General features: G+C 42.8%; 1 protein-coding gene and 1 long non-coding RNA gene across 12 annotated transcripts in view; one reads left to right on the top strand and one right to left on the bottom strand.

The window, feature by feature from the left end:
• Positions 1-6,915, bottom strand: part of LOC117348996 — a 118,193-nt gene extending 111,278 nt beyond the window's left edge. For all 6 annotated transcript variants that reach the window (XR_004537081.1, XR_004537083.1, XR_004537084.1 and 3 more), the window contains exon 1: positions 6,776-6,915. This is a non-coding gene — a long non-coding RNA (uncharacterized LOC117348996). The remainder of the gene's footprint in view (positions 1-6,775) is intronic.
• The window catches only part of SLC6A4 (solute carrier family 6 member 4), a 95,423-nt gene that overhangs the window by 12,600 nt on the left and 59,140 nt on the right, over positions 1-23,683 (top strand). For 5 of the 6 annotated variants that reach the window (XM_033921793.1, XM_033921796.1, XM_033921797.1 and 2 more), the window contains exons 2-5: positions 7,178-7,729; positions 17,293-17,427; positions 19,844-20,063; positions 22,862-23,000. In XM_033921793.1, the coding sequence (XP_033777684.1) occupies positions 7,285-7,729; positions 17,293-17,427; positions 19,844-20,063; positions 22,862-23,000 (939 nt within the window). In that variant the 5' untranslated portion in view covers positions 7,178-7,284. Of the gene's footprint in view, positions 1-4,389; positions 4,647-7,177; positions 7,730-17,292; positions 17,428-19,843; positions 20,064-22,861; positions 23,001-23,683 lie in introns of all 6 variants that reach the window. The other variant, XM_033921794.1, reaches the window with a different exon arrangement.

The raw sequence follows: 23,683 nt of genomic DNA, 5'->3' as shown, positions 1-23,683 counted from the left end.
TGCTCTCTTTTACGAACGCATAGCGCGGAGTTTTAGCACTGGCAGTGGCGTGGAGTTTTAGCACTGGCGGTGGCGGTAACTGCTCTCTTTTACGAACGCATAGCGTGGAGTTTTAGCACTGGCGGTGGCGGTAACTGCTCTCTTTTATGAATGTATAGCGTGGAGTTTTAGCACTGGCAGTGGCAGTAACTGCTCTTTTTACGAACGCATAGCGCGGAGTTTTAGCACTGGCAGTGGTGGTAACTGCTCTGACACTCGTAGAATTCCTATGAGAATCGGAGCAGTTACCGCCGCTGCCAGTGCTTAAAACCCACGCTGTGCATTCGTAAAAGAGGGTGACAGTGAGAAATACAAAGCTTTTCCTCAGGAATCACTCGCTGATCAGGAATGGTTAAAGCAGTGTCTCTCAAACTACGGGCCATGGCACAGTGGTGTGCCCCGAAGAGATTCCAGAATTGTACTTTATTTTTGAAAATTCCATTCATAAGTGTACACTAGAATAGATGACGTGTACGTCATGTACATGAGAGTCTGTCAATGTTATGAGTGTCTGTGTGCGTAAGGATACAACCGCCCAGACGAGCACCATTCTTTGACGTGAATGGTCCTTGAAAACTAATGGCAAATAATGTTTTATTTTTTATGCAGTAGTTATCTTAACTTGAGCAACAAAACAATTAAGGCTTTATTGCCATTTGGATCTTATCTTTGTGAACTTGGATTTTCAGCTCTGACAGAACTTAAACTGAAAAAAAGAGCGAATGACTGCAGATGATGAATGATGAAATGCGTACTTGCTTGTCACTATCGAGCCACGTTTTGAATTAACTTGCACTCAAAAACAAGCACATCCATCACTGATTATCAATTCTATTCTATCTACTTTAGTTTCACCGTTGTTACAATTACCCATACATAGCTTAAAGAACTTAAAAAAAATAACTCTCAAATTGAATTTTTTGTTGGTTTTGCAATTTTAAATTTCAATTATAGCCCTAATGAATATGCATGGAGCAGATCTGCATTCCTGGCATCTCCATTATATGCAAATCTCTGTCATGCATATTCATTAGGGCTATCTTGAAAACCCGACTGGCCTGGGGGTCCTCCAGAACAGGTTTGGGAACCACTGATATAGAGTATATGCTGCAGAACTGGAGATGCAGGGTTTATATTGAGATTCTGTTCCATCCTGAATAGGCTTTAAACTTGACTCCCATATAGAAGAGTTGGTTGAATGATGCAATAGAATCATTTATGGTAATTTGTTGGGTGGCTGAAACAGGATAAGGTGTATGTATGCAGATTAGGTTCATAGAAGTTTTTCTGTTTCTTTTGGCTATTTTAAAGGTGATGGTGGTGGTGGGGGGGGGGTCATGCTATAGGTTGGGTGTGATGTGTGAAAATGTCACTTTGGCTCACCTTTATCCATACTTTGCTTGCCCCCCCTCCCCCATCCAAATATCAGTGGTGTCTCTAGGCAGATGTAACCTGGGATTAGGACTTTAATTCAGACTCAGAAATGTATGATTGATAGAGAGGGAAAAGGAAACATAGGATAGGGCTTTCCCTAATGCCACATCCTCCCCCCCCTTCCCATCTAGGGGTACAGTAGAGAAAACTGTCATGCACCCACATACCACAAAGCCACACCAAAGACTCACATAGGGAAGAGGAGCACCTCTTTCTCTACTGCCAACCTTGAATAGCTTCACTCTGGCTTTTACAACTACACCAAGAATATTACAGTATCTTTGCCAGACGTGACTGTGTTCTCACTATTCACTATTCACTATTCACTCTGGTGCTTACGCTAAAGTTGGCCAGCCTGTTTCAAGTAGGATTTGGGGTTTTTTTTTCTTCCTGTCATACTTTAATTGTAGTTCTTGCCTTGCTGGTATAGATATTTTACAGTGAGGTCAGCACATGAAAGTACCTGGCAAGGCTTGGTGAGAGTAATTTATTGTCTTCCTCTTGGAGATATGCAGCAATTAACCAGCCTTGCTGCTGAATTTTTATAAGGGGTTCTCTGCAGATCTACAGTGCAAGAGGGAGAGCCGGGAACTGTCTGAGACACATCTGGTGCGGTGTAAATAGGGAGAGCACAGTGCTAATGGAGGCACATCTGGCACACTGTAGTGAGAGATAGCACCATATTTATCAGAGACATATGTGGTACAGTATAGAAGGGAGATCTGAGGCTAAACAAATGCAAATCTGGTGCAGTTGTCATAAGGAGGAGCACAGAAACCATAGGAGGCACAGCCGATATAAAGCTGATATAATGCTGTGAGTTGAGTCAGATCTGGGACAGTGTATTCAACATGGGCAGAGGGCTATAGGAGAAACATCTGCAGTGGAGTAATGAGAGAGTATTCATGTGTTGCAGTATAGGAAGGGAAAACATAGTGGTATAGTGAGCTCATCTGGCACAATGGCATAGTGCTCTTAGCTGTACCCTTCTCCTCCAGTGCCAATCCCAGACTTCATTCCTTTCATCTAGCTGCCTCCTATGCCTGGAATAAATTATGAGTTTGTCCGCTACTTACCTTGTTTAAAAACAGACTGAAAACCCACCATTTTGATATCGCCTTCGATCCATAACCTTACTCCCCACTGCCCACCAACCCAGCCAGCAGATCAACCGTTCCCCTTAACTGTATCCAGGACATCCCGTTTGTCTGTTTAAATTGTAAGCTCTTTCAAGCAGGGACTGTCTTCTTTGTGACTCTGTACAGCACTGCGTACGTTTGGTAGCACTATAGAAATAATAGTGGTAGTTCTATCTATAGGCACCAACGCTGCAAAGTGACTGAGGGTGCTGAATCCAATAAAGGAGCTTGCTCAGCATCCTCTGGAACCCACAAAGCTGGCTCCCATTGGAGACATCTGATGTGGTATAGTGAGGAAGGGCCCAGCACTTTTGAAGCATATCTGGCCTGGAGCAGTGGATAAGAGAGAGTTATAGGTAAGTGGGAGGCACAGTGCAGTGGACTGTGATCCCAAGGAACTGGGTTTAATTCCCAGAGCAACTCCTTGTGACCCTAGGCAAGTCACTTAAGCCTCCAATGCCCCAGGTAGAAAAACAGATTATGAGCCCACTAGGGACAGAGAAAATGCCTGCATATATCCCCTCCCCCTTTTACAAAACTGTACTGTGGTTTTTATTGCTGGCCGCGATGGTAACAGCTGTGAGGCTTACAGGAATTCTATGAGCGTCAGAGCTGTTACCACCATGGTCAGCGCTAAAAACCACGCTATGGTTTTTGTAAAAGGAGGGATAATGTGTAGAGTGCTGCATATATCTAGTTGCACTATAGAAATGATTAGTAGGAGTACTGGGGAAAACACTGGGCTACGTGTGGTTACTTGTGTCACACCTGTCAGATCAGTTAAGCCTAAGATGAGACATAGTTCTATAGTTTTATGTTTTTTAATTTAAAAAAAAAATGTTTTATGTATTTAAAAATATTTTTATTCCACCAATATACAGGAAAGTGCTGAATCTGAGGTGGATTACATTAAAAATAAGTAACAATTTAGAACATATGAGTAAATGTATCGTAGAAAACTAACAAGACAAAAGATACATATATTTATTATTAAGTTTATTAGGATTTTATATACCGCCTATCAAGGTTATCTAAGTGGTTTTACAATCAGGTACTCAAGCATTTTCCCTCTCTGTCCCGGTGGGCTCACAATCTAGCTAATGTACCTGTGGCTATGGAGGACTGAGTGACTTGCCCAGCGTCACAAGGAGCAGCGCGGGGTTTGAACCCACAACCCCAGGGTGCTGAGGCTGTAGATCCAACCACTGCGCCACACACTCCTCCACATTTAGATTGTTTCAGCAGTACTATGACCAGGCCATAAGCCTGACAAAAGAAATGTCTTAATTGTCATATAGAATGGTAATAGATGGATGGGTCTTCTCTGAGAGACTGGAGAAGAGAATTCTATAATAAAGGCCCAGAGACCAAGAAAGTGTGAAAGGACAATATACAAAGTATGGCATATGCAATATCAATATACAAATTGTAAAATTAGTGCAACCAAAAGCGCAAAAGAAGGGCTCCTTTTACTAAACTGTGGAAGAGCTTTTTACCACATGCGAGGTAAATGCTCCAACGCTCATAGGAATTGAATGAGCGTTGGAGCATTTACCTCTCAGTGGTAGGAAGCTCTTCCGTGGTTTAGCAAAACCCAACGGAAATGGAAGAGAATTCTGTTGAGTAGAAGCTGACTTGGATGCCAAGTTTCCAGTCTTTCCTGAAATGAAACTAGCTCTCAGTTGCATGAATATTAGTTGGGGAGCCATGCCACTAAAAGGTTTTACTGGGTGTATGAACCGGTTATTAAGTACAGTTGCTTTTTTTTTTTTTTCAGACCACAAAAATAAGAGCAAAATATTCTGTGCATTGAAGGGTGGCATGGCTTGTGAAGAACTGCAGCGTTTCGCCTCAGACTCCCAGGAGAGATTTTTTTCAGATTTCTTTTGTATTATAATTCAGCACCTCTTCAGGTTCAGTGTCTCCTCTACATAAGACATTCCATACTGGTCAAGTCAATGGTTCACCCAGCTCAGCATCCTGTCTCAGGCCGTGGCCTTCCCTGGCCTTGTCTCAGAGAACACAACATCTCAGGTCTGTTCCAGTCAGCGTAGGTGCCCTGTTTAAGAGGCTTGGGAAGGCTAAGCCTCCCCCAGCTTGGATAATTACCTAAAGAAGAAATCCATAGGCCCAATGGCATAGCGAGGGTAAGAGGTGCCTGAGGCAATGGGGCCCCTCCCCCACCCTCATCTTCAAACCCACCATTCCTTCCCTGATCCCCCCTGCCGCACGCCTGCCCCCTTCCCTGTACCTCTAGTTGTTCACCGCCGCGAGCAACAAGAACGTCAACATGCTTCTCGCGGCCCCATCATCTCTCCCGCTGACGTCACTTCCTATGCACGGCACCCGGAAGTGATGATAGCGGGAGAGATGACACGGTCTCCAGGAGCATGTTAAAATTGTTGCGGCAGTGAACAACTAGAGGTATGGCAAGAGGAGGAGAGGGAAGAGGCGGAGGGGTACCAGTGCCCAGAACAGACCGCCCCCCCTTACTATGCCACTGCATAGGCCATTATTGAGATGGCGTGGGAAAATCCACTGCTTATTCCTAGGATAAGCAGCATAAAATCTGTTTTACTACTTGGGATATAGCTAGGTACTTGGGACCTGAGTTGGCCACTGTTGGAAACAATCAAGCCACCATGACATCACTGACGAGATGGCTCTTAGGCATTGGTGGAATGAGACATTATGACATCACAATCTCAGCTATAGAATATTGCTACTTTTTGAGTTTCTGCCAGGTTCTTGGGACCTGGGTTGGCCACTGTTGGAAATAGGATACTTAGCTTGATCGTCCTTCGATCTGGCCCAGTATGGCAATTCTTATGTTCTCCCTGCCCCACTTGCTTGCCTGCCCAAGTCTACTTTAGCAAATAGGAACCACCAGCTTAGCTTCCCTTCCCTTCCCTGCCACTGGTTTCCCCAACTCAGTGAGGCATGTGAGGAGCCAGTATCCTGTCTGCACCTCTGCCAACTTCCTCTGTTTCCCCCACCCACCATCATGCAACTTCCTGTCTCAACTGGAAGATGCTGGACTGGGGAGCTAAGACTGGCTGGGATTCAAAAGTTAAAGTACCTGCATATATTTCCAGAGTGCTGCAAATATTGTTTAATATGTTGTATTATTCTGATATGTTCAGTATGTATAATAGCATCAGTAACAGAGTGATTAGGATGGGGAGGGAGGAGTAGCTGTGCTCAAAAGTGCCCCCACTGTTCCTTTACTTCTGATACAGAGCTGAATGTGTCGCAACCCCAAAAATTTTTAACTTGGCCCACCACACTCTCTCTCCACCCCAGCCTTGTCCCACTTTAGCCTCCACAAACAAGAGTCAACTAGGGTTACCATATGACTCCAGAAAAAGGAGATTGGATTGAGGCATCTGGGTTTTACTTCCAAACCTGGAGCTCTCAATCCATCCTATTTTTTTCTGGAGCCATATGGTAACCCTATGAGTCACGGACACCTAGGCCAGCCAGAATCCCAACTCAAAAAGGTAGATAAAAACTGGAGCATGTGTAACTGCCCTCCCGGCTTTTTAGACAGAAGGGCTGTCAACAGCAGGATGTCTTCTTTTTTAATTTTTATTTTTTTAATATATAGATATATATATCAAATAATTTTTTAACATTATTACATCACCAAATTAAGGATATGAAAATTAACATATACAAAAGAAAATAGGAAATCATTTATCACAAGGATTTTCATCTAGCCCACATTAACGAGAGGAAAGTGCTTATCTAGCTTAAGAAAATAAAATAAAGAAATTAAATAGGATATCTTCCTAAATTTCCAGGCACTTAGGGGCTCCTTTTACGAAGCTGCATTAGCGGCTTTATCGCACGCACCTTTGTAGCGTGCACTAGCGTAAAAAACTACCGCCTACTCAAGAGGTACCTTTTTAGCGCACGCTATTATGCGTGTTACACCGTTAACGCGGCTTCGTAAAAGGAGCCCTCAATCCTTACATTTGAAATCGGAAAAATCCCCTTACATTTGAAATCGGAAAAATAACAACCAATTCAGATCTTACTTCTCATTAGCTTGAAGAAAAGATTCCAATTGAGTAGGATCCCCCAAAACATAATCCTTATTTTGTAAATGCAGCAAACACTTGCATAGAAAAAAAAAAAAAAAAAAGTAGCACCCAACTCACCGTTCTGGATTTCAGTGCCAGAAAGGCTTTCCTCCTGAGCTGCGTGGGTCTAGCTACATCGGGAAAGATCAAAATCTTATTACCACAAAACTTAACTTCCTTATTTTTAAAATACATTTTCATGATAGCAGCAGGATGTCTTTTATTTGCAGCAGTGAGAGCTGCGTAGGCTTTTCTTATCTTTCAACAACATATTGGGAGTGGCCAACAAGGACCATGTGTCCCCTTTATGCCTCCCTAGAGCGAATTCCCTGGTATAGATGACTCTTGTATGTCAAACAAGCAATTGACTTTGAAACGGTCACAAAATGAGTGGCAGAAATCCAAAGCCTTCAAACACTTAGCAGTGAGGTCTCTTGAAGTGTTGCTAAACGCCTGTTTTTCCTTTTATCTTTTCCAAAGGCCAGAGAGATTCTTGAGAGCACTGGGGTCCCCTGCCCTAAGGAAGTCCTCCTGCTTCAGCTGCATCCACCAATGGGCATCCGGGCAATCTCTCGCTAGGTGAGAGCATGGAGAAGTCAGCCAGCAATGCAATGAAGCTCCTGGCCTCTGAAGGTGAGCCCCTGGATTGTAAGGACTGTAAAGAGAATGGACTGCTCCTTAAAAACGCCAAAGCCTCCCTGCGGTTAACCGATGAATCTAACAAGGTACATCCGTCCCCAGAAGAGAAAGGCGAAGCAGGCTGCATCTCCAATGGATACTCCGCAGTACAGAACCCCACTTCTTGTAATGGGAGTGGAGATGGGAACGGGGTCTTGTGCCCAACCACTATGCCGCACGCCACCAGCCCGTCTTGTGTAGCCAATACACACCTGCAGCAGCAGCAACTGATAGAGCTGGAAGAGAGGGAGACATGGAGCAAAAAAATGGACTTTCTACTCTCTGTCATTGGCTATGCTGTGGACCTGGGTAATGTGTGGAGGTTTCCCTATATCTGTTACCAGAACGGAGGAGGTCAGTGTTGGAAAAAAAAAAAACTGTTCTCTTTTAATACCAAATAGGCAAGCAAAAAAACTGTGAAAATATCAAATGACCGAACAAAAAGGCATTGACAGTGCCTAATATTAAATTCTCATAGAATATTCACGGACCGAATAATAAATAAATAAATATGAGACTCCTCAGTATGGGCCTGGATATATATCGGGTGGCTTTTTTTAGGGCCTTGGGCAGAAACTCATAGATGACCAGCACCAGGTTTTCAACCTAAATAAGCTCTGCCCCGTACATCAGATGGTCTCAATTACCATAAATAATGAGAGTGCACAATCGGTCAGTGAATGATATATATTTTTATATATAAATTTACACATTTTTTTATACTTGTTTTTTGCACATGAAGGCATCTTTGCACTTTTTGACTAAGGCACTTTATGGGCAGGGTTTTGTGAGCTGCCTTTTTCGTCCTCTTATCATTTTCTCAGAATTTTTCACCGACCAATTGTGCACTCTCATTATTTATGGTAATTGAGACCATCTGATGTACGGGGCAGAGCTTATTTAGGTTAAAAACCTGGTGCTGGTCATCTATGAGTCTCTGCCCGGGTCCCTAAAAAAAGCCACCCGAGATATATCCAGGCCCATACTGAGGTGTCTCATATTTATTTATTTATTTATTCGGCCCGTGAATATTCTATGAGAATTTAATATTAGGCACTGTCAATGATTTTTTGTTCACTCTTTTAATACCAACATCTTATTTAAAGTTTTGCTGATGTAAATGATGCTAAATAACCTGGGGCAAAATGCAGTGCCTATGACAGGGGAAGCTAGCATTCAGTGCTGAAGCAGTGGGGGCTTATTTGACACTTTATTTTGCATGATTTCAGAAGCGATAAATTGGCATGTTTTGGCTCTAAATGGAACAGTCACTGTCCCTATAACATGGCAAAGGTGCAGATTTTACCAAGAGAGTGCAAGTTCATCAGTAACCCTAAAACAGTACAAATTTATCACACCAATAATATGCTACAATGTAATAAAATACACTTCTCCCTCCGGATTCGTGGGGGGATAGGGGCAGAGCCGGACCGCGAATGGTGAAAAACCGTGAATATCCACCCCCTGACCCACCCCCGCCTCCCTCCCACCTTCCCGGCTTTACCTGGTGGTCTAGCGGGCTTTCGGGGCAGGAGCGATCTTGCATATCGCCATTAGGAAATGGCTGCTGTGAGTTCCCGTAATCTCTCGAGACTACGATGGGAACTCCCTATAGCTATTTCCTAATGGCGATCTGCACGGGGCAGGAGCGTAGGAAGATCGCTCCTGCCCCAAAAACCTGCTGGGCCACCAGGTAAGGCCGGGATGCCGGGGGGAAGACTTAACGATGTTTTTTTTTTTCCCCTCCCTAAAAAATCGCAAATATGTGAAATCGCGATTGCCGAAACCGCGAATGGGGTGGGGGAAGTGTAATCCACTGCACAAGTGCTGATTTATTAAGCGAGCACACACTGCTTGTGAACACTGAATAAGGGCTGAGTTCATATGCCTTATTTCGGCTACAAAATACTTAGGGTTCCTTTTACTAAGCTGTGTTAGGGCATTAACGCGCAGAATAGCACATGCTACATTGCCCTGTGTGCTAGACCTTAGCGCCAGCATTGAGCTGGCGTTAGTTCTAGCTGCGTAGCGCGTGGTAATTTCCTGCGTGTGCTAAAAACGCTAGCGCACCTTAGTAAAAGGAGCCCTTAGTAAAAGGATTGGCTTCTAGAGCTGCTGATGCTTCAGATCTGAAAGTGAAGGAGACAATGACCTCCTCTGTATGCAATGCTAGGGTTTTGGGAGATTTGAGTTTTTCCCAATATTTTGAACTTTACTGTGTTAACAGTTTAAATCAGGCCTGTCCTGATTTCCTGAGTCTGATATTTTATGATGAAAAGTGCTTGTGGGGTAATTCTGTAACAGTGGAGCCTATATATAGAAACTTAGAGGGTGCTTCATTGGCACATATTCTACAAAGGAAAGTATGCACTTATTTTGCCTCACAGAATACTAGTGACATCGGATAAGAGCATAAGAATTGCCATACTGGGACAGACCAAAGGTCCATCAAGCTTAGTATCTTGTATCCAATAGTGGCCAACCGAGGTCCAAAGTACCTGGCAGAAACCCAAAGAGCAGCAACATTCCAGAGCTGAGATTGTGATGTCATAATGCCTCATTCCACCAATGCCTAAGAGACAACCTCATCAGTGATGTCACAATGGCTTGATGGTTTCCAACAGTGGCTAACCCAAGTCCCAAGTACCTATCTAGATCCCAAGTAGTAAAACAGATTGTATAGGTACTCACATATGCTAGCCATAGAGGTGCTGTAAATGTCTGCATCTGTGTTCCAGAGGCATGCTTGTAACTTTAGTATTCCACGTTGCATGTGTGACTTTGTGCACCCGCCCACATTCCATCTAGACTTCACCCATGTGTATGGCCACTTGAAAATTGCGCACTATTGGAGATTTGCATATAGTTATACAATAGTGTAGAGCCCAACTGAACTCAGAATTTTTAGTTTCTGCCAAAACTGAATCTGTGAACAAAATTGGCTGCCCGTTTTCAGCAGAAACCAAAACTATAAACAAAAATGGCTTCCACAGCCAACTAAAAAGTTTACCGCTCTGGCGGTAGCGACAGCAGCACCAATCCCACAATTTCTCTTAATCCCCTGTGATTACCCCCAGCCCCCTCCACCCTGCCTGACACTGGTAGGACCTCCCTCTTCAGGGACAGGAATGAACCCCCCTTTTTCTTGCCTTGTGTTCATGGAAATGGCTGCTGAGACAGCTGCAGGAGGTCCCAGCAGCCATTTTGCAATTGGAAACAACATTGGCAGGAGCAAATCTGTCGGGGGGGGGGGGGGGGGGGAGGGGTCAGTGAGTAATTGCATTTTTGTCTGAAACCCTTTTTTGGATCAGTTCGGTGCCAAATCCGAAACTGAAATTCAGTCGGCCTCTAGAAAAATGTGTAGGCACGTATCCAACATACCTATGCAGACCCATATCCATATATACTAACAGTCTAAACCCTGTAACTGGTGCAAAATCGTTAGCAATTTAAAGAATGACCCTGTTCATCTGGAGTAAAACTGAGCACAGTAAGGGATGTGCCAGTATGAATTTTCCACATTGTCTGATGTTTGAGCCTTCTCAGTGCATCAGTTATAGCAGTTTGAGCTTTTAGAGGGAGCAGTTCTGTAACCCAGCTGCTAACATTTATGCCCACATTTCATTGATCGATGTTTAGAATGCTAGCGTATGTGCATAAATCTTAACATGCCACCTAAGTCAGTGCTTAGCATAAGAGTATAAGAATAGCCATTCTACGAGGGTCATTTCATAAATAATGCACATTATTTTTTTATTTACATGGTTTTTAAAAAAAAAAATTTTCTAGTATTTCTTTACAATCCTTCAATATAGTCTCCCTGCTTTGCAATGACCAAGTCCTAGCATCTAGGAAGTTTCATTATTCTATCCAAGACACCATTCTAGTTCAGTTGCTGAATGGATTGGGTACCGGTGGAAGAAAGCTCTTCCAGAGATGCAAAACGATGTCCACGCATAGGTTGTTTCAACTTTGGAAAAATGTCAAAGTCTGGTGGTCTCATGTCTAGACTGTAGGGAGCATGAGGTAACACCTCCCAGCCGTATTCACGCAGTTTTTCAATGGCATTCCTTATTTGCGTGCGAGCGTTGTTGTGAAGAATGAGTGGCCCAGCCAAGAGCAACTGAGGTCAGGTTTGGTGCATTTTTCTGCGCATTTTTTGCAAAAAATCACGATAATACATTGCTGTGACACTTCTTCCACATGGAACTTTGTGATGATGATGCTTTCATGATCATAAGCAAAAATCATCATTTGTTTGACTTTTGATTGAGCTCATCAAAATATTTTGGGTTGTGGGGAAGATGGAGCTCTCCATTCATCATTGAAAAACTACATGAATACGGCTGGGAGGTGTTACCTCATGCTCCCTACAGTCCAGACATGAGTCCATCAGACTTCGATCTTTTTCCAAAGTTGAAACAACCTATGCGTGAACATCGTTTTGCATCTCTGGAAGAGCTTTCTTCCGCTGGTACCCGAGCCATTTGGCAACTGAACAAAACGGTGTCTTGGATGGAATAATGAAGCTTCCTGGATGTTGGGACTCGGTCATTGCAAAGCAGGGAGACTATATTGAAGGATTGTAAAGAAATACTCAAAAATAAATAAAAAAAACATGTAAATAAAAAAAATAGTGTGCATTATTTATGAAATGACTCTTGTAGATCAGACAAAATGTTCCGTTTAGCCCAGTATCCTGTTTCCAAGTACCTGGCAAAAACCCAAATAGTAGCAACATTCCATGCTACCAATCTCAGTGCAAGCAGTGGCTTTTCTCATGCCTATATCAATAGCAGACAATGGACTTTTCCTCCAGGAACTTGTCCAAACCTTTTTTAAACTCAGCTATGCTAAATGCTGTTACATATCTTCGGGCAATGAAAAAAATAGTTCCTCCTATTTTTATTAAAGTATTTCCATGTAACTTTGTCGAATGTTCCCTAGTCTTTGCTGAGGGAAGATATGATTGAGGTCTTCAAAATGCTAGTGGGTAAAAGTGATTTTTTTTTTTTTTTTAACTCTTTCAAAACGCACAGTCTCTTTTATAAGCTGAAGAACCAAGTTTCCAAGTTTTATTAAAGATTTGATATATCGTTCAGGGCAAAGGGCCTCAGAGTGGTTTACGTAAAACTATAATATCCCAATGAGGGTAGGTTACAATTAATAAGAGAAGAAGTATGGAAGGGAAGTATGGAGGAAACCCTAACTTATTTAGCCTTTCCAATGCGAGAAGAGTTCCATTCCCTTTATCATTTTAGTCGCACTTCTTTGAATCTTTTCTAATTCCGCTATATCTTTTTTGAGATATGACGGCCAGCATTGAATAAATGCAACAGGAAGGAGCCAAATCTCCATGAGAAGAAGGCAAAAAAAAAAAAAAAAAAAAGCGGAGAAGACAAAAAGCAACCAGGGATACATTTTTTGCAGTAATTCTTCATTGACACAAGTCTGTGTGACCCAAATATATACGACCTGACACGGTCTGTGTTTCGGCTCCATGAGCCTGCATCAGCGATCAATGAGCTAATGTCTGTAGTGTCTGCGGCATAAAAAAATACAGTAGGCAACATGCCAAATTGTTTAAGGAATACTCCTAGCATGATCGCTGCTTCTTGGGACAAAATACTGCTGCAATGCGGTTGCTTTTCATCTCCTTCACTTTTTTTTTTTTTTGACCATCATTGAATGCAATACTCAAGGTGAGGTCGCAACATGGAGTGATACAGAGGCATTATAGTATTCTTTGTCTTATTTACCATCCCTTTCCTTTTTTTTTTTTTTTTTTAATTCTTTATTGATTTTCCAAATGTCAATAGTGCAAGACACAAATCCATAACAGCACAGTCAATAAAAGCACATTTAACTTACAAATAAACATAAGCAACTATTTTATTCCCCCCCCCCCAAGCCCAATGCTTAATGAAATAAACACAGAGACATTGGTCTCCTTTTATGAAGCCACGTTAGCGGCTTTATCGCACGCACATTTTTAGCGTGCATTAACCCCTGCGCTAGATGAAAAACTACCACCTGCTCAAGAGGAGACAGTAGCAGCTAGCGCGGCCGGTAAATTAGTGCGCACTAATAAGCACGTTAAAACGCTAACGCGGCTTCATAAAAGGAGCCCATAGATTTTCCCAATAACCTTACCTTATTCAGATTAATAATATCCTCCCACCCCCCCAGGTGTTAATACTCAAAAGTCAAAATTAGGATAGAAATAGCCCCCCCCTCCCTTCCCTGGATGTGTACACAAATAAACAAAAATTGACTCGTAATCAAAGACCTACTATAGCAGGGATATCAAAGTCCCTCCTTGAGGACTGCAATCCAGTCGGGTTTTCAGGATTTCCCCAATGAATATGCTTTGAAAGCAGTGCATGCACATAGATCTCATGCATATTCATTGGGGAAATCCTGAAAACCTGACTGGATTGTGGCCCTCAAGGAGGGACTTTGAGACCCCTGTACTATAGTGATGTTAACGGTCCCCCAAACCATTTTAAATAAATTACTGTGCCCCAAACTATCGGCATTCATTTTTTCATTCCTATAGCTGGAGCACAGATTTGCTCACCAGAGAGAAAAATTTAGGCGATCGCAATTCTTCCAATTATGGGTTACCATCTGCATGGCAATACCTGTCATGATTAGGAAAAGACGGCATTTATATCAATCCATAGAGGGCTTAACATGTAATAATGTTCCACATATGATTGCCTCATACGTCGTAATAATTTCTAGCTTCCTGTTTGCTCTTTTGGCTGCCGCTGCGCACGGGACAGAAAATTTCAGTGTACTGTTTACAATGACACCCGGATCTTTTTCTTGGGTGCTGACTCCCAAAGTGGATCAGAGCATCAGATAACTATGATTTTGATTTATTCTTCCCAATGTGCATCACTCTGTTTTTGTCCACATTAAATTTCATCTGCCATTGGGATGCCCAGCCTTCCAATTTCCTAAGGTTTTCCTGCAATTTTTCACAGTCCGTATGTGTTTTAACAACTTTGAAAAGTTTTGTGTCATCTGCCAATTTAGGCCCCCTTTTATCAAGCCAAGTTAGGGTTTTTAAAAAAAAAATCTCCGGCTGCTGCGGTAAAAGCTCAGATATTCATAGAATTCTTATGAGCGTCAGAGCTGTTACTGCAGCGGCCAGCGATAAATTAAAAAAAAAAAACACAAAAAAAAAACCTTAACATGACTTGATAAAAGAGGGCCTTAATCACTTCACGTCGTTCTGATTTTCCAGATAATTTATAAATATGTTAAATAGCACTGGTCCCAGTTAGAGAATGACACAGGGACAAATTTTTTCCCCGTCCCCACGGGAACTCATTTTCCTGTCCCTTTGAGTTCTTGTCCTGTCCCTGCCCCATTCCTGAAAGCTTTATCCTCATCTGCACAAGCATCAAACACTTTAAAATAATAACTAGCAACATTCTAGAGCTTAGACTAAGATGTCATAATGCCTCATTTCACCAATGCCTAAGCTCCGTCCTCACCTGCACAAGCCTCAAACACTTTAAAATCATGAGTGTTCGAGGCTTGTGCGGTTAAGGCAGAGCTTACAGGAATGGAGCAGGGACAGCGACAAAACTCGCAGGGACAGGATGGGGAAATTAAGTTGTTGGGGGGACGGAGACAAATTTGTCCCTGTGTCATTCTCTAGTCTGATCCCTGCAGCACTCTACTATTCACCCTTTCTCCACTTAGAAAAATGGCCACTTAACCCTTATCCACTGTTTCCTGTCCAATAACCAATTTCTAATTCACAATAGAACATTGCATCCTATTCCATGACACTCTAATTTTCTCAAGAGTCTCTCACGAGGAACTTTGTCAAAAGCTTTCTGAAAATCTAGATATACCACTTCAACCGGCTTACCTCTATCCATATATTTATGATTCAACAATTTTTATTGATTGGCAGCACACTGATGAAAACAGAACATGCCAATTGGTGTCAAGCATGGTTTTACAATATAATAAATTCCCCCCCACCCAACCCCCAATTACAAGCAATTCAGAAAATATAGGAATAATACCCTACCCACCCCACCCAATATCTCTACCTCCCCCGCCCACTACCCCACCTCAACCACACACCCCTCCCACTCCAGACCACCTCCAAACGAGTGAATCAAAGTATACCCACAATGTCAAATTATAATTCATTCAGCAATAGACTGTGCCCTCTTGGATGTAACTACATTAAATAGGGCTGCCAAACCTTCAAATAGAATTGTCTCCCCATTTTTTCCCACGTATTTATTTACATGTTCAAAAAAATGTAGCAATTTGGTGAGGCAAGACCTCCCTTGGCTGAACCCATGTTGACTCTGTCCTATTAAATCATGTTTGTCTATGTGTTCCATAATTGTATTCTTTATAACGGTTTCTACTATTTTGACTGGGACTGAAGTCAGGCTTAATCACCTCTGGAACCCTTTTAAAAAAATCAGCATTATATTGGCCACCTTCCTGTGGCTATGACCTCATGTTAGCAGCCAAACAAAATTGTTTGACACAACCCCTTCCAGAATAATGATGCATCAATGGAAAACCCATTCAGATTGCATCGCCAAATGTGGATTTTGTGACCCCCGTTTGGGGACTTGACCCACAGTATGGGAAGCTCTGACCTTAGCACTATTTGTATAGCACATACGTGCAAGGGGTGTTACCAGGAATGGCATATTGGTGGGGCTCCTACTTACGTATGTAGTAAGTATTGTAAGTAACCTACGTCTCTGCTGCGCTTAGGCAATCACAATTACACCAGTTCCATGGCTGGCATAAGTTACTGTGCCTAAAAGTTGGGTGCATCTACAGTATGCAAGGTTACATTAGGATTCTATAACATACAAGTGCCAAAGTCGGTCCTTGAGGGCCACAATCCAGTCAGGTTTCCAGGATTTCCCCAATGACTATACATGAGATCTATTAGCATACAATACAAATAGATCTCATGCATATTCATTGGGGAAATCCTGAAAACCCGGCAGGATTGCGGCCCTCGAGGACCGACTTTGACACCCCTGCTATAACAGGTTGCCTTGTAGACTTGGCTCCTACCACACATCTTCTGGGCATCTACCCCCATAGTGTCCCATAGCCCTTAGATTCATTTTGTAATAAGCTGAAGATGCACCTGTTTCACTTGTTGCCAGCACTTCTAGGAACCAGGCTGAGAAGCTCTAGAAATGGAGGTGATAACTTCTAGAGCAGGGCTGCCCAATTCCGGTCCTCGAGATCTACTGGCAGGCCAGGTTTTCAAGATATCCACAATGGATATGCATGAGAGAGATTTGCCTGACCTGCCTTCTTGGTATGCAAATCTCTCTCATGCATGTTCATTGTGGATATCCTGAAAACCTGGCCTGCCTGTAGATCTCGAGGACCGGAATTGGGCAGCCCTGCTCTAGAGCTTTGGTTCCAAAACCTGTTGGGGATGTCAGCCAGGCAAATTGTCAGGATATTCTTAATAAATATCAATGAGAGATATCTGTACACATTGAAGGTAATGAATGCAAATCTGTCTCATGAATATTCATTGTGAATATCCTAAAAACCTGACTGGCTCGGTGTGTCCCAGAACAGGTTTGAGAAACAGTTAATGTACTCCATTTCTCACAGAATACCTCTGACGTGTTAAGAAGAAACTAGAGATTGCTCTGGTCTGGATCCTCCTAGCTTCGGGTTTTCGGTGTATGCCTTTAATCTTTGCAGTTTCCAGCCAGACCAGGGCCCAGAATCTGATCTAACAACTGGCAAAAAGGCAAAGTAACAGCGAAAAATAAAACAAATCAGAAGGCAATATGAAAAAGGGAAACAGATTCATGCAGATGAGTGCATTGTCTGACCTGTCCCAAGAAATGAGCTTCTCTTGTTCTTCTGCTCCCTTCCTTCAGGTGCATTCCTTATCCCTTACACCATTATGGCTGTTTTTGGAGGTATCCCCCTATTCTACATGGAATTAGCCCTGGGCCAGTATCACAGGAATGGATGCATCTCTGTCTGGAGGAAAATCTGTCCTATATTTAAAGGTGAGAAGGTCTGTTTCATAGTCTATTAAAATTTTGATTAAACGCTTAACATAGAATTCAAAGCGTTGTACATTAAAATAAATGGGGGGAATTTATATTAAAACAAACATGACTTAGTACAGAACTACTAACATACTGGGATGGGATATAAAACAAAGGAAAGGGGGAAGAACTCCAATAATTAAAGAAAAGAAGAACAAGAAAGGAAATAACATCAAGGTAAGTTAAAAGTAATAAAATATCCAAATGGTGAATTACTCGTAAGCATAAGAACATAAGAACATAAGAAGTTGCCTCCGCTGAGGCAGACCAGAGGTCCATCTCGCCCAGCGGTCCGCTCCCGCGGCGGCCCATCAGGCCCATTGCCTGAGCAGTGGTCCCAGACTATTCCTAAACCTATCTCTACTCCTATCTGTACCCCTCAATTCCTTTATCCTCTAGGAACCTATCCAAACCTTCTTTGAAGTCTTGTAACGTGCTCCGGCCTATCACAGCCTCCGGAAGCGCATTCCATGTATCCACCACCCTCTGGGTGAAAAAGAACTTTCTGGCAATTGTTCTAAACCTGTCCCCTTTTAATTTCTCCGAGTGCCCCCTTGTACTTGTGGTTCCCCATAATCTGAAAAATCTGTCCCTGTCTACTCTTTCTATACCCTTCAGGATCTTGAAGGTTTCTATCATGTCTCCTCTAAGTCTCCGCTTCTCCAGGGAGAACAGCCCCAGGTTTTTCAGTCTGTCAGTATATGAGAGGTTTTCCATACCCTTTATCAGTTTAGTTGCTCTTCTCTGGACTCCCTCAAGTACCGCCATGTCCTTCTTGAGGTACGGCGACCAGGACTGGACACAGTATTCCAGATGTGGGCGCACCATTGCACGATACAGTGGCAGGATGACCTCCTTCGTCCTGGTCGTGATACCCTTCTTAATGATACCCAACATTTTGTTTGCTTTTCTTGAGGCTGTGGCGCACTGTACCGACGCCTTCAAGGTTGTGTCTACCATCACTCCCAGGTCTCTTTCAAGGTTACTTACCCCTAGCAGTGATCCCCCCATTTTGTAGCTGAACATCTTTAAAAAGAAAGCTTGTTCAATTGCCCTTAAATTTATCTTAATTTTGTTCTGCTCTACTGTGTAATGGAAGGGAATTCCAAATAGTAGGAGCTGTAACAGAAAAAATGAAAGCGCGGTGTGTCCCAATCATTTTTAATGAGGGGACATGAAGCTTATGTTGCGAAGCAGATCTTAGAGTTCTAGATGGCTCATATGGAATCAGCAGTCTATTAATAAATGCCGGCTCATTGGACTTCAGAGATTTGAAAGTAAGAAGAGCAATTTTGTATGTAATTCGATGAGTGATGGGAAGCCAGTACATCTTAAGCAAGGGAGAGGGTCAGCTGTTCCAGGATCAAACACATTCAGATTACCCAAAACAGAGGTAAAACAGAATTGACAATGGGCCTGAAGATCAGCTGAGCTTAAAATACTTCATAAAATGTTATCATTTTATAGGAAGTGATTTATCTGTAGAGGATGTTGGCATCTGACCTTCCCTAAATCCTTATCACAGTCTCTAGCATTTCCCTTTCCTTATCCCCCTCCAGTGTCCAGCATCTATCATAGTAACATAGTAGATGACTGCAGATAAAGACCCGAATGGTCCATCCAGTCTGCCCAACCTGATTCAATTTAACTTTTTCTTCCTTTTTCTTAGCTATTCTTCTTATACCCCTTTTTCCAGCATCTCCCCTTCTCTGTCCCCTCTCCAGTGTGTACATCTTTCCCCCTTCCGTACCCCCCTACAGCATTTCTCTCCTTCCCTTCCTGTCCCTTTACCCCAGTCTCCATCATCTCCCTTTCCTTGTCATCCCCCCTTGCATCTCTCTTCTGGCCTTCCTTTTGCTAACTTGTCATCCCAATCTCCAGCATCTCTCCTTCCTTATCCCTTTCTCTGGTGTCCACATCTTTTCCTTTCCTTATCCCCCTCCCCTCTGATGCCCAGCATCTCTTCCCTCATCCCCTGCAAAGTGTACATCACTTACCTCCTCGTCTGCTCCCTCTGCCACTGCTGTTGCTGCCGCTGGTCCCTCCACCAAGCTGAGCTGAGAGCCTGCCCTACAGCGATGAGCCTTTCAGCATTTGCAGATGCTTAAGGCCTGCCAGGTCCCACCCTTCCTAACTTGAAAGCTTAGTTTGAAAGTAGTCTGTCACTGCTCTGAGCCTTGGGGCCTTGTCAGTCATGACAGTATCTGACTGGGCCTGTGGGAAACTCCTGCTGCTGTGTAAAATTTCAGTGGGGACATGCCCACTTAGGAAAAATAAGGTAGAGAATGACTGACTGGTCACAAAATCATAGCTAACATATATATAGCCAATACACAACGACGATCACACATCTCACTCTGATCTCTCTCCTCAGGAATTGGCTATGCCATCTGTATGATCGCCCTCTATGTTGCATTTTATTATAACACCATCATGGCCTGGGCTCTTTACTACCTCATCTCCTCCTTCAAGGCTGAGCTGCCCTGGACCAGTTGCAAAAACCCCTGGAACACACTCAACTGTACCAATTACTTCTACAACTCGAGTGTCACCTGGTCTGAGCACTCCATCTCCCCAGCCGAGGAATTTTATACGTAAGTGCATGTAAGTGAATGCAGCAGCATGATAGGACAGCGGGAGATAGAAAGAAATGTGATGGAGAGAAAGAGAGGGAAAGGACCAACAGATGGACGTACCAATTTGTTCATGCACTAGGTTATCAGCAGGATAAAAGGGGCACATTCTTGGATTGTTATGTTTCATTTTTTTTTTTTTTTTTTTTACTGTGAATTTATTTGTGTTAATTTTGTATCTGTGTGTGATAAGAACCAAAAGGTGGTTAGATAATTGAAAAGTTGTATAATACAGAAAAAGTGAATAATGGATAAATTAGAAATATAGCACTGCTGCCTTATAATTAAATGTGCCACCAAGAAAGAGAGAATCCCGCACATATCTCATTAATGACACTGTGATGTGACCCAGGTCATAGTTGTCCCAATATTTTTTTTTTTTGCATCCCCAATCAAACCATGGGCTCGCACTGCAGGGGAAGGGCAGGAGAGTTGGGGCAATGAGTTGGGGTGGCAAGACGAGATTCGTGGCACAGGACGGCGAGTCGGGGCAGAGAGCAGGGCGGTGAGAGGAAAGTCGGGGCTGAAAAAGGGCAGGAGAAGTCGGCAGAGAGCAGGAAAGGTCATCAGCGACTGGTCCCCACCAGTCACTTTTTTTTGGATTGGCCAGCCCAGTCGGTGTTACTGGAAAAGTTTAGTGAATCGCATCCCTTCCTACTTTGCATGCCATTTACCCTTATATGCATGCACGGATCGGAATTGGATCGGCCACAAGGTTAGTGAATCGGGTTGGGGTCGCAAACCAATTGGTACATGATCAGTTTGCTTAGTGAATCTAGCCCTTAGTATGAGTGCATGATCCTGTGCCCTGGGCTGCTAGAACATGTTCTCCCACTCAGCACGTGGCCTTTGAGATTTCAAACTGATTTTTACTGGGCTTCCAAAGCTCGGGGTGACCATGTGACAAAGAATCTGATATGGACTCTGCTGGAAGAAAGGTGGCCATTGATCTGGAATCTGAGTGCCAGGGTAAATGCTGCAGTGCAAAAGGGTATGAGGAACCAGTCCCAAAAAATAGGAATGTACCTGGAGCCAGGAAGAGCAGAGCAAGGAAGTGATCCAAGCATGTGGTCAAAGGGCAGTCACAAATTGAAGATGAGTTAAATCTATGAACAAAAGTCTCACCTGTAGAGAGGAGAGTGAGAAGTGGGGATCAGTAAAGGGATGGGTGAGCCAAACCTGCATGGAATGGCAACTAGCTAGGGAAAAGTGCATTGGACCTTGCTGGGGAGTGCAGGGAACTAGAAGGCTGGGGAAAGGGAAAATGAGAGGCAGAACAGATTAAAATGATTTAGGGAGTAATAATAATAATAACAGTTGTATACCACAGGATCTATGCAGTTTACAATGATTAATAATGCATCAAATTGAGTAGAACTAACAAGTTAAAAACTAGTGACTAACAGCTCTAGATATCAGTTATTGTGGGAGAGATTGTACAAATCAGCAGTCTAAGTAATTCAGGAACAGATATGTTTTTAGGTGTCTCCTAAATTCCCCATAAGTATTAGCAAGTGTAAGTAATTGTTCCAGATCTTTACCCCATAATACTGCTTGATATGAGAAAAGATGTTGATGATGACTTTTAAATTTACATCCTCTAACCGGTGGAGAAATAAAATTCAAGTGTGAGCTTCTCTTATGTCTATTGGTTGAGAAAGAGAAAAGGTCAGTTATATATTTAGGGGCTAAACCGAATAGTACCTTAAAGCAAAAACATCCAAACTTAAAGAGCAGGCCAAGAACAATTCCTTGCCCCCAAATATAAAGCATCAAATTGTGCCTATGCAAGAGGAGAAAAATTTAAAGTACAGAGGAAGAATGGAAGGGGATAGATAAAATTAGGGGGGGTGAAATAGGGGAATAGAGTGTGGTATAGATGGGCTGAGGGATAAGAGGGACTGATTGGAGAAAAGTGCTTATACATGGCTTGAATGGAGGGAGGGAGAGTATGATGTTGACACGCTTGGAGGGGAAGGAGATCCTAGCTTTTGATTTGTCCACATTTTCTGCTCCTGCTCTTGACGTTTAGATACAGGCTGGTCATCACTACTATTTGCTACCATATGTATTTTGTTTTTCTTTGTTGGGTAAGAGGAAGTTTGCTGTGACTTACTAGTTGAGCCCCCCAATCATTTTCAAAAGTTAGCTCCCATGACCTAGGTATGTTGGTTAATCAAGAATGTCAGATAAGCGAGACTCTACTGTATTAGGATTTATTTACCACCTTTTTGAAGAAATTCACCCAAGGCAATATACAACAAGAATAACCCTTACTTAAGGAATATGCAATTAAATCAGTAAAAAAACAACAGTACATGCTATAACATAGTATGTTTCTTCCAATGTCAACACAGCCACATTAAAATATCTTAATAGAAAGCACATAGATAGGCAGAGGTGGGATATATTGTATAGTGAATTAGATAAGCATGACTAATTTAAGGAAAAAATAGCACATGAGGTCATGTGGTCAGCTACAAACAAAAACAAAGCATTAATATAATCTGCCCATATGTATTTAACTCCTCAGGTGCCAGTATAGGTGTACTTTGGGGTGGGCATGTTCCCCAAATGTTGGAGGTGCCGATGTTGTATTGGTCCCACTTCCTCCATTGCTGAAATGATTTCCTTCCCCTTCCCCTCCCTCTACCTTAAAATAAGCAGGCCAGTTACACCAGTGGGATGCCAGTGTGTATCACTGTGTGTTGACAGAAGAAACTACAGAGTAAGATTTTGTTTTCTCTCTCATGCTCCAGACGACAGGTGTTACAGGTTCACAGGTCCCAGGGGCTGCATGACCTTGGAGGCATCAGCTGGCAGCTAGCCCTCTGCCTCCTTTTCATCTTCACTGTTGTGTACTTTAGCATCTGGAAGGGGGTCAAAACATCTGGTAAGGTGAGCACAAGCAGAAATCAAGATTGTCTCTCCCTAGCCCCAGATTCAGGCTGGTTGTTTTTTTTTTTTTTTTTCTCTCTGCAAGGGCTCCATTTTTTTTTTCATGCATAACCTTTAGTTCTTTCCATATGTATGCAACCCTGGTCCCGTTCACACTCGGTCCATGGGCACCTGCCAGCTTGTTGGGTCTGGCACCTGCAACCAGAGTTTACAAAAAGAAGAAAAATAAATGTATTTGGGAGCAGTTTCAAAGTTTATTGAGCTGGATCAAACTTACTCCGAAGGATTACAATCCCGGGGTTCAATCACAGCACTCAGTCCTCGCTCTGTTCTCTTATCAAAGGAATCAAGCTGAGACCAAGGTGCAATTGATAACTGGAACTTTTACTTGAACTTGATTGTAGCGTCAGTGTATAAACTATTTACAATTCCTTCTGGTGTGCATACTGAAACTGGTTTTACAAGCTGTTTATGATAAAGTCACTTTAGAAACACTTCTACTGTGTTTCCCAATCTCTTTTATACAATTCCTTAATTCACACGGTGAGCCGCTCCAGGGTCCCGCCCTCTTTCTTCAGCCGGACCGCTGTATATTTCCTGTCGAGCTGAAACACTCCACATAAACTCTACAAGAAGCACTGTTTCCCTTTAGAGATAGGTCTCCACACACTCCTTATTCTGTC

Source organism: Geotrypetes seraphini, chromosome 15 (genome assembly GCF_902459505.1).
Source record: "Geotrypetes seraphini chromosome 15, aGeoSer1.1, whole genome shotgun sequence".
NCBI lineage: Eukaryota > Metazoa > Chordata > Amphibia > Gymnophiona > Dermophiidae > Geotrypetes > Geotrypetes seraphini.
The sequence above is the reverse complement of the archived record's forward strand: the minus strand, read 5'-3'. Positions and strand labels throughout refer to the sequence as shown.